Raw genomic sequence first — 14,423 nt, 5'->3', positions numbered from 1 at the left:
GTCTATATGTCAGGTTGGGTATCAGACGCCACCTCTCTGGGGACACCTCAGGCCCTCCAAGGTTTGGAGGCCTATCTCCCCCCACCAGTGGCAGACACCCTCAGACATCGGTGCATTGGTGGTTCTTTGTGTCCGGGGATGGGCGTCCGGGTACACACCGGCTCACTCCTTGGCGGCCGCTTATCGGGGCCTGGAGCCTGGGGCTCGCTCGGGCCACTTCGGAGGTGGGGTGCCCCCGGCCTCTCGGCCTGGGGCTCGGTCACTCAGGCACGGCTGGCTGCCGGTGGAGCTCACGGGCGCGTCACTGCAACTCCCCCTGGCTTCTGCTCCGCGGCTGCTGAGTGAGCCCTCATCTGGAACTCTCCTCAGCTCTTTCTGGGACAGTGGCGCGGCTGCCCCTCTGTTGGTCTTCCTTGGTCTCTTGTGTTCTGGGGGCCTCTGGATGTCTGGAGTTTTGATCTCCTCCATACCTGCTTCATGCCCTGGAGGACGGGGCTGTGGCCCCCCCACACCCTCTAGCAGATCATTACATGAAGGAACCTTTTAAAAAACAAAAAACAAGCGCGTCCATGCTCACAGGTGTACACACGGGTGATCACACCCACAAACTACACCCTTTTTGGCTCCTACCTCAAAGCACACTGTGTTCTGTTGATCTTATGTGCTGCACAATAATGTTTAACATTTAGTATTTACTGTCATATTCCCATATATCATTGTGATGCTGTTTATTCTATTACTCTTGTTCTCTTCTGCTTGTTTTCTTTTTTCTTTCTCAGCAGGTGATCCAGGTGATTGATATATGCATTTTTTTTTTCTCTGCCCGTTCTGTTGGTTTTTGTCTTTTGCCCTTCTCCCCCATCCCTCTTCTCAGCTGTTTCTCTTTCCCTCTTTCTTTCTCCCCTTCTTTCCCCCAGTCAAGTCTGTCCCGTATTCAGTAAGTGAAAATAAAATAAACAATAAAAGGTGAATCACTGTCTCCGCTGAACTATGGACACGCACACACATACACTTACACTGATAGGCACTCACTCATCCCCCCTCCCTTTCCAACGCCTTCGATGCTTGTTTCCGGCGAGGGAACACGGCGGGTCTGTGTGCCGCGCTGGAATGATAGCGCTGTGCAGGGTGGCTGCTGTGTTTCTTCGGATTACTCCTCACCCCCCACCCACCCCTGTGGCTTGTCATGTCTTCACAATGTTGTGCTGTGGACATTTATGTGCTTTTTTGTGCAAAGGAGTTTTTTTGTTTCCTGTTCTCATGCTGTCCTACCATGGAAGCACAGCATGAGTAGGGGTCTCTTTTTTCCTCTTGTACTTCCCCACTGTAATGTACATTTCAATGTTTTTCTCTGATTCTACCAATCTCCGACCTGTATCCCCATGTAATGTTTGTGCTATATGTGTAAGGTCGGGGGGGGGGGGGTCCCATTTCACTGCAGGGCAACCTGCATGTGACGAATAAAGCTTTGATTGATTGATTGATTGATCAAATGGACCATTACGGCAAGGCTGGGATGGTCAATTTGGTAAAGTAAATCCATTTGGGCATCTTTTTTTGCCTTTAGACAATAATTCTGATGGCAAAAGAGCCAAATGGGACAGGCAAAAAAACAAAAAAACCCAAAAAAAAAACCAACAACACTAACTTAGACGGGTTACCAGTGATCTGAAGGTCAAAAGGATCACTGTGGCGTGGTGTACGTACCATTTGTCCTACTTTGCCTTCTCCTGCAGGACCCCTGTCCCCTGGTAACCCAGGTTCTCCTCTTGACCCTGGTTGACCCTGGGACGAAAAGAAAAAGCTAAATTTATTTCACCCTCCAGCTGCCAGTATGTTTAGCTAAGGTTCTGGCGCACTGCATTCAGCAATGATTGCCAAACCCAGAAATACAACTTTTTTCTGAGTGACTGGGGGAAAAAATGAATAAAACAAATACAATCTAAGACATTTCTGTAGTCAGAAGAGAAAACGTCTCGGTGATGAGGGTGAGCAGTTTGACACCATAAATCCACCAAATGCCCCTTCCCAGCCTCACGCGTGCTGAAACTTTCACATCAAGCTCTTCACAACAAAGAGGCAGTCATAATCAGAGCGACGGTCACAGAGCAGTGGACACGGGAATTGCTTTTGCTGCTTTCTACAAAGATGAATTGTTTTTTTCCTCATTCGGGCAACAACAACTAAAAAAAAAGAACGTTTTTCCACATCAACAAAGGAGCACCTGTGCATGATAAACCGGAGCAGCTGAGGAGACCTAGAAAACTCTTACAAACTTCTGAAATGACATTACCTTCAGCCCTGGGGGTCCTTGGATTCCCTGTGGCCCCGGGTCTCCCTGTAATACCACAAATAAAATTGGTTATTAACCAAAATATTGCAATTAAACATCTTTGAATAAATCATTTATGGTCCACAAAGAGCTCCTATTCTTCATGCACGTGACTGTATCGAGGCCTCAGGGCCGCACCTGGCAGCTGTAAAAGAAGTAAAAAGAAAAAAAAGGGGAGTGAAAACTGCTGTGAGGCAAATCCGTTGTGCCCCTCTGCTGTTTTAATGTTATATGTCTTAACAATGTCCTTCCTGTTTGCTCTGCCCCGTCAGCAGGACGGCCACATGTTTGGATCACGGTGAAAAATGATGAAGACACATGTTGAGCTCCAGCACAAAATGTGCCTACTCAGGCTTGTTTTCTGCCTCATACAAGTGCTCATATTACGCTGCGGTTCAACAGGCAAGGAGATGTTTACAAGCAGAACACATGTGGAAATACAAAAGACTGTTCTGAGGCACAGTCACACGGGAGAGGTAATCCTAACCTCAATAAGCATACATTTCTGTTGTTAAAATGCAGATAGACTTCATAAGATTTGCCAAGTGTCAAATAATAATCAAATAAAAAGAGAAAATAATATGGTTTGGCAGTGTTCACCAGGATAATTCTCCCAAACTTTAAAGCAGCTGAAGGTAAACTGCTTAGGAATAACAAATAGGAAAAATGAATAAAAATTCTATGCAAAATTCCTTAAAATTGCAGTTCTTCTAAAGGCCACTTGAGATTGGCTGCAAAAGTGAGTCAGCCTCCAACATTCAAATACCAACTTCAGCCTTGAAAACTTGTTTACAAGCCGGTCATGCACATCTTTAGAGCTAATTTTGTCCTCGGGTGGGTGTAGCCAGTAGCAGTCGGCTACACCTCTTGTCTGTGTTTGTGCCATTCTGACCATTTCATTTGAATTATTGGAAAAATATTATGGATGCTATGTAATAAAGCCCTTACAAAGAGCCTGTGCTCTAATTTTAGGTGTTTTTTGTTTTTGTTTGTCCTCTTTCTAACTTGTGTTAGCTGGCTCCATGGTGTAGCCTTTGACAGTATAAGAGATGGATACAGCTGCCATGGTGATGGAGATGAAAAAAATCTTAATGTGATACAGAAGGGCTGAAATCCAGACAAGTTGATCTATTCTAATCATAATTGTGGCACTGTCCTATAATATGATATTGTATTAAATGACTTTAAATATCATTATATTTGTAGGATGAACTATGGTAAACATTCAGTAAATAACATAGCTGTGCCTTACATTTTGTCCATCTTTCCCCTTCCCTGGTAGTCCAGGAGGTCCAGGCAAACCAGGCTCTCCATGTGGTCCTGCGAGACCTTGTTGTCCTGGTTTTCCAGGTTCCCCCTAAAATAAATAATGGAATAAAAAGATTCTGCTTTTGTCTCTCAAGTCAGCAAAGCAGATGGCTCAGATACTTTTTTTTTCTGTTGCTCTGGATTCTGAAAGTAGTCAAATTCAATTCTATGTATGATCATTTATTATTTTAAATCTCAGTCTTATAATTATTATACACCTTGTCCTTCATATTAAAACTGCAGAGAGAGTACAAAGAGCTCTGAATTGCTACTCCTACATGTAGCTGCTGCAGCAGGATTCAAATGAATTCACAAACTGAAACAATGATGGAGGACATACAAGGTCACTCTTTTTCTCAGCAGTCTGTTTCTCTGCCAATACCAGTCTCAGCAAAGTCCTGATCCTGTCAAATCACACCCACCAAACACACTCATGGATTTTAAACATAAGTGACTGACCTTGTCTCCTCTTTGTCCAGCTGGACCTGGAGGCCCAATAATTCCCGGTATGCCCTAAAACATAAAAATAATTCTTAGCTTAATTTAATAATGTGTAGTATAAAGTCATAGGAAGCACTTGCAACAGACATAAATGATCAGAAAGAAAAGACTAACCACACTTCCTGGTAGTCCACGGGGACCCTGAAGGCCAGCTACGCCAGGTGGACCCTGGTAGAAACACAGAGGTCATCGTCATCCTCTATCGTACAGAAAACGTAGCGCTTGGTGTTAAAAAGTGAATCCTGTTAGATGGAACTACTTACTGGGTCTCCAACACGCCCAGTCTCTCCAGTGAGTCCAGTCTCACCCTTTGGGCCCTGGAAGCAAAGCAGCTAATCAGAGATATTCCAGTCGGAATGACTGTAGCTTAAAACGAGTGAGGAGATAACAAGCTTTGTACCGGTAGTCCAGGTGGTCCCTTAAAACCTTGTTCACCAGGTAGTCCTCTTGGACCCTACAGAGAAGATGCATCAATTTAAAAATATATTAAAACATTTCTCTTAAAGCGTTAAAAGGGCTACTCTAAAAACGAATGAAGAATAGTGATGATCCTAGATGAAGACTTAAGACTTACTGTCATATGCTGCCTTAAGAATATGAGTCTGTTAATTCCAGCACATAATTCATGTTGCCTATTTAATGCTAAATATACCAGTGCACTCTGTTCTGCTGCACCTAATATACAATATATCAGCAAAGCAGAGAGAACAGAGATTCAGGGCACTGCATGACAGTGTCAAATATTTAATTTACTTAGCCAATTAAGGGAAGTCTCGGGAGCTCTCTCACTGTAACAGGACATCCTCGCTGCAGCAACGTCAAATCTCTACTGGCACCTAGTGGGATCCTGAGCGTATTGCTGGTTGAAGCTTGGTTATGTAAAAAGAGGAAGTGAAAACTAAACTCACCATCTCTCCTGGTTTCCCTTGTTCCCCTTTCTCTCCTTTCTCTCCAGGTCTCCCCTTAAGGTAAAAACAAGCAATGAAATAAATGGCAAAAATGCAGAAGATGAGAAGAGTAAGAACAGTGTTTATACTGATCAGGCATTATGACCACCTGCCTAAGGTTGTGTCTTTCCCCCTTTTTTCTGCCAAAACAGACCTCGGTGAGGCATGGACTCTACTAGACCCCTGAACATGTGCTGAAGGTGTGATGAGGTATTTGTTACCAAGATGTCACCAACAAATACTTTAAGTTGTGCAAGTTGTGAGGTAGCGTCTCCATGAATCAGCCTTATTTATCCAGGACATCCAACAGATGCTCGGCTGAACTGAGTTCTGGGGAATTTGAAGGTCAAGTCGATGCTTCAAAGTCATTGTTGTGCTCCCGGAACCATTCCTAAACCAGTTTTGCTTTGTGGCAACAAACAGGACAGCCCATGGCCCTGTCACTGCTTCACCACTGTTCCTTCCTTGAACCACATTTGATAGACACTGACCACTGCAGACCAGGAACACCCCACAAGAGCTGCAGTTATGGAGACGCTCTGACACAGTCGTTATAATCTGGCCCTCGTCACACTCGCTCAAATCCTTACACTTGCCCATTTTTCCTTTTTCTAAAATGTTCACTTGGTTCCTAATGTATCCCACCCACTAACAGCTGCCACGATGAAAAGATAATCAGTGTTATCTGCCTCACCTGTCAGGTGTCGAATGTTCTGTCTGATCGGTGGTATATAATATGTAAACATGTTTATTTATTTTTTTAAAATCAAGCAAATTGAAAGAAAGAAACAAAAAAACAGCCATTCTTCACGGATTTGATTCTGGAGTTTGTGAAATAGAAGAAGCGTACTCACAGGTTCACCAGGCTCAGGAATGACGTTTGCAACCTGTGAAGAAGAAAGCAGGTGACATCTCACCACATCTGCACTCTATTACAGTTAACACGCACACAAACAGCAGAAATATTACTCACATTTCCCGGAATGCCCGGCGGTCCCATAGCTCCCACTTCACCCTGAGGCAGGAGACAATATGTTCAGAGTCTGGATGCTAATTACCTTATTACAGCTAATACTGCAGGACGACCATTAGTGAGACAAATGCAGCAGCGTTCCTCCTATTCCTTCACTTTATTAAGGTGTCCAAAATATAAAAGTGGTTCCAGATTTTTGTTTTTTTACCTTGTCGCCTTTTTCACCTTTTGGCCCAACTGGTCCTGTCTGTCCTCTCTCTCCCTATGAGAAACAAAATATTCATTTTTTAAAACAGATCTCAGATATTCATCCATCCATCCATTCGCTTCCGCTTATCCTTTTCAGGGTCGCGGGGGGGCGCTGGAGCCTATCCCAGCTGTCATAGGGCATATTAATGCATATTAATACAGGGAAGTAAGAACTTTATAATTGGAAAGTCAGTCGGTCTCAAAATGGCATCTGGGAACAACCAACGGGCCCCAAGGGTTCCCAGGAGGTCACCCAGTCCAATTAGGGACATTCATTTTACTGGAGCTGACTTTAATAGAAATGGTTACATAATGTACAAAAGTGAGGTAAGGACAGTGCCCCTTGTTTGCAGAAGTAAATCAGAGATATAGCTGTGAATGACTGTGAAAGCTTTGAGAAGCTTACCGGCACGCCTCGGTCACCTCGTGCTCCAGCAGTACCTAGCTGTCCAGGAGCACCAGCTTCCCCCTGGAAAAAAAATTAAACATTTCAAAAAATATGCCAAAATAAAATGTATCCCATAAAATCCAAATGCCAAATAAACAAAAACGAAGGCAACTGTGAGCTCACTCTCTCCCCTGGAGGTCCTCTTGGTCCAGGAGGCCCTTCGTCGCCCTGCAGAGAAAACGCACTTGTTAACATGGCGGTTTTCTGAATAAATAACACAACAAGCACAAGCTCAGTGTATTTCTGGGTAAGGTTAATCACGTCACCTTGGGTCCAGGCTTGCCAGGAAAACCATCTGCTCCACGCTCGCCCCTGAGCCCCTTTAGAGACACAAGATTATAATTTAGATGTCATACTTGCAAAACTCGTCCCAGCCAAAAGCATTTTCCAGGCATATCACCAGCCCCGTGGCACCAATGAGCCCACTGTTTACCAACCAAAACATATTTTTTAAAGTTTGCTTGTGGTTTCTGTGCAACTTTTCTTTTATGAGGAAGCAGAGTTCGGATGAGCAGCCTGGAGCTCGCCTCCAAAGTTGCCCAACAGCCACAACACACACAACTCTGCACAGAGTCTCACTCGATGTGAAGAGTCTCCCAATCAAATGTACCAAAGCCCTGAGATTTGCAGCAACGGTAAAAAGAGAAGAATAGACTTGTTTTCTGAGATTTTGTGATTTTGGATTTGTTTTGCTTTGTCATTTTATCTTTTCTCATCCATGCGAACACAGCAAAGACGTAAGATTTAACTAAATTTATGAATATGGCTTCTTTAATTGATAAGTGTCCCAACACACGTAGCTGTGTTTCTGCTGTTGGAGAGTTTGCAATGTAATGTAATTATCAGGCAAATGACATGATACAGCCCATCCAAGAAGCTTGTGCTTCAGGTGTGGTGAGAAAAATTACAGTATTTTATTAGCCTGTAGCTTAGCGCTAATTAACAGAATGTGCTAAATAATACACCCATATATTTATGGATGGAGTGTGGTTGGTTAGCATCGTTCAACTGCTTGTTAATGCAAATATCAAACCAGCCAATAACCTGGAAGCACCTCACTGCATTAAGCCATGTAGTCAAGACAACCTGCTGAAGTTTAAACTGAGCATCAGAATGGGGAAGAAAGGTGATTCAAGCAACTGTGAACGTGGCCTGGTTATTGGTGCCAGATGGGCTGGTCGGAGTATTTCACACACTGCTGATCTACTGGGATTTTCCCACATAACCATCTGCATGGTTTACAAAGAATGATCTAAAAAAGAAAAAAATTGTCTTGTTTAAAATATCTTCTTGTTGTCAGAGCAGAATCGCCAGATTGCTTTGAGTTAATGGAATAGAATGGAAATAACCTTTATGGTCCTTCACTGGGAAAATGTGTTCCAGGAGCAAAGTGATAGCCAGGTGGAGCATACAGATTCACACAAACGTAAAGAATATAACATAAAAAACAATAAATAAGAGTGTATGGGGCAAATTTAGAGTGCTGTACAGTTATTAAAAATAACACATTCAGATTCAAAGACATGTTGAGTAGGATAATTTACAAAAAGATGTACAAAAAGTGCTGTAAATGTAATTCAAATAACCAATTATTACAACTAAGGTATCAGAGAAGAGAATCTCTGAACGCACAACATGTCAAACCTTTGGTGCAGAAGGATTAAAGCAGCAGGAGACCAGTCCTGTCAGCTAAGAACAGGAAACTACAGTTCACACGGGCTCACCAAACTAGATCACAGAGGATTGTGAAAACGTTACCTGATCTAATGAGTCTGAATTTCTGCCGTGACATTCGGATGGTAGGGTCAGAATTTGGTATAAAAACATGGAAGTGTAAATCTACCTTCTATCCACTGCCTTCTTCAAAATATGCCACAAGGAATTAAAGCTATTCTGACATCAAAAGATGGTGCACATGGTACTAGCTGTGTCACTTTTAAGTCCAAAAGGCCAGTATGACTGTTACCACCTGCAAAAGCTGCTTAGCTATCGCAGCCCAGCCACAAAGCTTTCAGTGCACATATTTGTGCTTTTGTTAATGCCGGTGGTTTTGAGCTTGGACTTCAGTCAGCAAACTGTTAATGACTTTTTAAAGTGTTGACGACTGTACACCTCTGCACTTGGTGAACCCAGCTGTGGACCCTAAATGCTTCCACTTTGCAATACCACTTACAGCTGAGCGATGGTGGGCTCGTCTTACAGCATCGTACTCAAATTCAACAAGCTCCTTAGAACCATATATTCTTTCACAAATGTTTGCAAAGGCAGACTCCATTACTGCATGCATGGCTTGACTTTATACACCTGTGCCAATGGGACTGGAAACACCTGAGGTGTGGGCTAATATTTTTGTCAATATAGCGTATATCCTGAAGGCTAAATGGAAAATTATCTTTACTTATATCAGTTAAGAATATATGCTCCAAGATTTTTTTCCAGTATATTCTGTGGTTTAGTTATGCTGACACTCAAACTTGGTTCATAATTACCTGAAAGAAATGGTAAAATGGTAAAAGCCTGAGAACCAAAACCCTTCCTTGTTGCTAGCTTGTAGCTTAGAGACTCACCAACATTAAGGGGTCACAGTGAATACATGTAAAGGTTTTTTTTCTTCAGAGATTATGTGGAAGAACACCACAAAAATATGACTAACATACATTAAGACTATTATTCATGTCTGGCCTTACGTAGATGAAATTACTAACATGTTAGCAAAGAGTTGTCTAGTTTTCAATTCTAGCGGACAAAAAGCAACATCGGTATTTCTCTGAAGCTTTTTGTGTTGGCACAAGTATTTACCAAATAAAACCTCTCAAGATTTGTTATTTTTTCACAAATTCCTCACAAATAGACTCAGAGTTTATTGTTCTTTATTGTTCTTAACATATCTACTTCCCCTTCAGCATGTCTACGCAGACGATATCCAGTTTCTTTTAAGCCAAGATGTTTCTAAGCTACAGATTTTGAATGAGTGCTTAGATTCCATTAACGTTTGGGTGGCTGACAACTTCCTCCAACTTGAAGAAGGAAAGACTGTCCTTGTATGTGCCCCTGATAGACACGTGCCTAAGATAATGAATGCTCTTGGTCCCCTTGCAACATTTGTGAAATCGTCTATCAGGACCCTAGGGGTCATTTTTGACCTGGCTCTCACTCTGGATGTTCACGTCAAATCTCTGGTTTGGTCCTGTTTTTATCACTTAAGGAACATTTCTAAACTAAGCCCTATTGTATCTCTCACTGAACTGGAGATTGTCATTCATGCTTTCATTTCATCACGACTGGACTGCTGTAATTCACTGTTTACATGTTTAAACAAAAACTCTTTGGAGCGTCTACAGATTGTTCAAAACGCTGCAGCAAGACTTCTGACCGAAACATCTAAGTAATCACACGTGACACTGTTGCTCATACAGCCGCACTGGCTCCCCATTGAATTCAGAGTCCATTTCAAGATTCTGGTACTGACTTATAGAGCTCTTCATGGACAAGCACCTGCCTACATCATTGAACTTCTACATCCCTATGTCCCCAGCAGGTCTCTTAGGTCATGTAATCAGGGTCTACTTGTCATGCATCATACAAGGCTGAGAACCAAAGGAGACAGAGCTTTTGCCACTGTGGCAAAGTGATATACAAATAAAGTTTTACTTACTTCCTTACTTAATAGTTTGAATGCCAAAAACTGCTCATTAGCTATTTGCTTTATCAGTTAGCAAGTTTCTAAAGTTTCTAACTGTAAATGTCTAATCTGCTGCTGGAAACAAGGCTGATCTGCAGAGTGAGAGGGAACAAAACATAGAAACGTTTGGAATTGTGAAACAAACAATAAGCTAACCGTAACCATTTTGATTAGCACACCTTTAACGTTTGTTCATCGTAGGCAAATCTAAAAGTTTCACTCACCATGGCACCGTCACTTCCAGGAACACCATCCAGGCCATCTTTACCAGGAATACCCTTTGAAAATCAGACACCAGATGCTGACGTTCGGTGACACACACACAGAGGAACTACCAACAAACACTTGGCATTATAAGTACCAGCATGAAGTTTTTATTTAAGCCCTCAAAAGGTTAACTCACAGGTTTTCCAGCCTCTCCCTGTTTGCCTGGAAATCCAATTTCACCTGGCAGACCCTTCCGGTGAGAGAAAAAACACAAAGGCATCTCATCATGTTTTGAAGCAAATCTTCCTTCACTGCTAAATCTTATGAGCAAAAATAAAGACTTTCCTTTCTAAATGTCAGTCACTTACAGGAGGTCCAGTGTTTCCTTGGTTTCCTGGTGGTCCAGGTGGACCCTGAGGACCCTGAAAAATAATTTTTAAAACGTCTGGAAAAAGTTGACTTGATCATATACACAGTTATTTAGGTGTTTAATGAAATAGATCGGGCAATGTGCCAAGACCTTGTTTTCTTTTCTCTAAATCTCTAAATTTGAATTCATTTTAAATTTTAATCATATAATTTTCCAGAAGGCAAAGTTCAAATCATTAGCGCCAAGCAGCCACTAGAGGGGAGTATTGCAGCTCAGTTTACCACCAATTCAACCTTGGCTAGTGCTTGAACACAGGGGACATGTCTGTTTGGCTACAGGGAGCAATTTGAGAAATTAATTGGTATAACCTGTTGGCTTTAATTTAGCCTGTTTATTTTCTCTCTATTAAAACATACAATGAAGAGACCTTTGAGAGCACTGCAGCAATTTTGTGCTTTGTGGACCACAACAAATATTGAGCAGCCCACATAATTTAAATAGCAAATTATTCCTCCTCAGTTCTCCGTGAGAGGTCATCGGGGCCTTACAGGAAGCACTGACATAAGATGTTCATAAACAACACATCAATGTAAACAGAGCTACATAGAGGATGATGCTATGGCAACTTAAAATGAGTATTACGTTTTTCCAAAGCAACATAAACAAAAGATGCTTTTCCCAACATATTGTGATTTTTGATTTCCATGTTATTTTTAAAGACTGTATGAGCTAGAAACTTGGGACTCATTTAAGAAAAGCCTGGTGGGAAGCTGCTTTTTTGTGAGCCTCTATGCTGCTCACATGTAACTGTTAGGGTCGAGGTAATGCTGGCTGGTCTCATCCATGAATACAAGTAGGGTTAATATGTACTGTATGTCTAGCTGTGGCTGAAAAAGAAGATTTGGTTAGTACGGCAGTCTCAATGGACATATTTCATCCAGCACCGAGTCCTGTCCACCAGAGAGCGATGGCTCACCAACAAATCAAAATGATGCTAATCTCAAGACTTTTTTATAGACACTACTTCATATTTGCATTATTGCAATTGTTGAAAATAGAGTAGGAATTGAAATTGTACAAAATGAGGCAACATTTTGTCAGGATTATTTAGAATGGGGGAGATTTACACGTATTTTAATACAGCATATGAATGCTGTATTAAAATACGAATCTGGAAGTTCATTTCTAGTAATTTTTGTAAAGTAATATATATTTGTTTAAAAAATGTATTGCATTCACAGACAGTATAGAAGATGGTCCACGTCTAAAAATTTCTTTTTAAAGGGCCACCAGGGGGCGATAGCTGTGGTTACAAAAAAGCTTAGAAGTGTACTTATATTTACATAGTCGTCCATTTGCTCATTCATTTCCGTCATTCAGTCAGTGTCAGATAGGAGATTTTTCCAGGATGTGCTCATTGTCAGACCCATCTCAGGGCTTCAGAATGGGACTTCACACACCATCACTGTAGCTACGTTCATCTTTTATACTATTACAACTTTTTGTAGCTTTGTTTTTATAATAATGCTGTATTTTTACTAGAATTTACACATGGGTAAATACATTCGGTCTGCACATCTCTCGTGCATGCTGCAAAATCCAAATTGTTCTTACAGCAGGTCCAGGAAGACCATCCACCCCTGGGAGTCCACCTTCACCTTTCCTTCCCTATAAGATAACAGTATAAATAGAACAATGACATGAACAAATGGTAACAATAATAAAATAATCAGCACACAATTGTCTTAGTAACATCTGAGAAATGTGAGCTTATATTTGCTACTGAGGGGTTTAGAAACTTTGGAGTTCAGAGTGCAGTACTCTGAGCTATTCTTCAAACACAGCAATCTTGAAAACAGCTTTCAGACCATAAAACTGGGAAATAAAAATGGGAATATTTTAGTCGAGCCTCTTTCATTTGTGATGCTTTCTAGAAATGATAAACTTGGTAAATATTACAGGGAAAATAGAAAGCTCAGAGATTTTGGTTAAACTTCAGTAAGCTGCTGATGACAATGATGTCGTTTCTGCCTATGCTCCTCTGATGGTCTCATTTTACAAGTTGAGAAGCTGTTCCTTAAACATTAGTGTATCCATCTGCTTTTATGTGGGAAGGTTGAGCAACACTAATCCAGTAGACAGCATTTCATTTCACTGACCCCGCCCCTCCCTGAGCCTGGTTCTGCCGGAGGTTTCTTCCTGTTAAAAGGGAGTTTTTCCTTCCCACTGTCGCCAAAGTGCTTGCTCATAGGGGGTTTTTCTCTGTATGTATTATTGTAGTGTCTACCTTACAATATAAAGCGCCTTGATGTTGTCATTTAGCGCTGTATAAATAAAATTGAATTGAACTGACTTTACTTTGGGCCGTATCGCTGTAGATAGGTAAAATCTCATAGTCATGTTGGGTGTAAAAAAGTGTAAAAAGTAACATGTTAAATGTAACAATGTAACAATTTGATTTATTTAACACATTACTGTACTAAATTCAGAAATTGCATTCCAGTTACAATTACGTCATTAGCTGCATTCTACAGGATTTTCAGTTATCGGCATGCCAGGCATACAGAAAGAAAAAAATACAATTTAAACAAACATTGGGATACAGTCAGCTGATTTCACTTTATAAGAAAATGATGGATAGGTCTACAGAGGAGATATGGACATTACATTTAATAAGAAATAATGAATGTAACAATAAAAGAAAATTATTTAAGATTATTTTATGGAGTAACAAGACGGACTGTAACAAATTACTTGTTCTGGGAGTAAATGAGTAACGTACAGCATTACTTTTAAGAAAAGTAACATGTGTAATACATTACTTTTACTAGGTAATGACCCCAGCGCTGTCTAGAAGGTATGTTTGTATTAACAAAACCAAGATGTGAAATTGTTATGGGTTCTAGCTGTTATGTGTAGGGCAGCACGGTGGCGTAGTGGCCTCACTGCAAGAAGTGCCTGAGTTTGACTCCACCATCTGGTCAGAGTCTTTCCGGATACTCTGGCGTCCTCCCGCAGCACAAAGACATGCAGTTAGTGTGGTTCTGTTAATTGGTGATTCCAAATTGCTCATAGATGTGAATGTGAGTGTGAATAGTTCTCTGTCTTTATGTGTTAGACTAGTGACCATCCAGGGTGTACCACGCCTATCGCCCTGTCGTAGCTAAAACAGGCCCCACACACCCTGATGATGATAAGTGGAAGAAAACCGATGGTGTAACTGAGAAACATTCGTTTTGGGGCAACTCACATTTTCCCATTAAAGCTATGGTCAAATTATACTTAAATCACACATTTACTTCATGATTTATTAATGAAATATCATTATTCTCACTATGTAGAATAATTTTTCACAAAACTTTACTGTTTTAATCTTTTTTTTTTTTTTAAAAAAGCCTTTTGTGAT

At 41.2% G+C, this 14,423-nt stretch overlaps 1 protein-coding gene across 1 annotated transcript in view; it reads right to left on the bottom strand.

The window, feature by feature from the left end:
* The window catches only part of col22a1 (collagen, type XXII, alpha 1), a 73,485-nt gene that overhangs the window by 23,353 nt on the left and 35,709 nt on the right, over positions 1 to 14,423 (bottom strand). The window contains exons 25-42 of the mRNA XM_085446056.1: positions 12,632 to 12,685; positions 11,016 to 11,069; positions 10,844 to 10,897; positions 10,665 to 10,718; positions 7,025 to 7,078; positions 6,882 to 6,926; positions 6,717 to 6,779; positions 6,270 to 6,323; positions 6,062 to 6,103; positions 5,943 to 5,975; positions 5,050 to 5,103; positions 4,542 to 4,595; positions 4,405 to 4,458; positions 4,256 to 4,309; positions 4,100 to 4,153; positions 3,585 to 3,689; positions 2,294 to 2,338; positions 1,708 to 1,785 (exon numbers count right to left, since the gene is read on the bottom strand). Coding sequence (XP_085302182.1) covers positions 1,708 to 1,785; positions 2,294 to 2,338; positions 3,585 to 3,689; positions 4,100 to 4,153; positions 4,256 to 4,309; positions 4,405 to 4,458; positions 4,542 to 4,595; positions 5,050 to 5,103; positions 5,943 to 5,975; positions 6,062 to 6,103; positions 6,270 to 6,323; positions 6,717 to 6,779; positions 6,882 to 6,926; positions 7,025 to 7,078; positions 10,665 to 10,718; positions 10,844 to 10,897; positions 11,016 to 11,069; positions 12,632 to 12,685 — 1,005 coding nt within the window. The remainder of the gene's footprint in view (positions 1 to 1,707; positions 1,786 to 2,293; positions 2,339 to 3,584; positions 3,690 to 4,099; positions 4,154 to 4,255; positions 4,310 to 4,404; positions 4,459 to 4,541; positions 4,596 to 5,049; positions 5,104 to 5,942; positions 5,976 to 6,061; positions 6,104 to 6,269; positions 6,324 to 6,716; positions 6,780 to 6,881; positions 6,927 to 7,024; positions 7,079 to 10,664; positions 10,719 to 10,843; positions 10,898 to 11,015; positions 11,070 to 12,631; positions 12,686 to 14,423) is intronic.

Source organism: Copadichromis virginalis, linkage group LG22 (genome assembly GCF_057382275.1).
Source record: "Copadichromis virginalis isolate Kocher_CV1m ecotype Utaka linkage group LG22, C_Virginalis_male_GT1.1, whole genome shotgun sequence".
Taxonomy (NCBI): domain Eukaryota; kingdom Metazoa; phylum Chordata; class Actinopteri; order Cichliformes; family Cichlidae; genus Copadichromis; species Copadichromis virginalis.
Note: the sequence above shows the minus strand (reverse complement) of the source record. Positions and strands in the feature narration are given on the sequence as shown.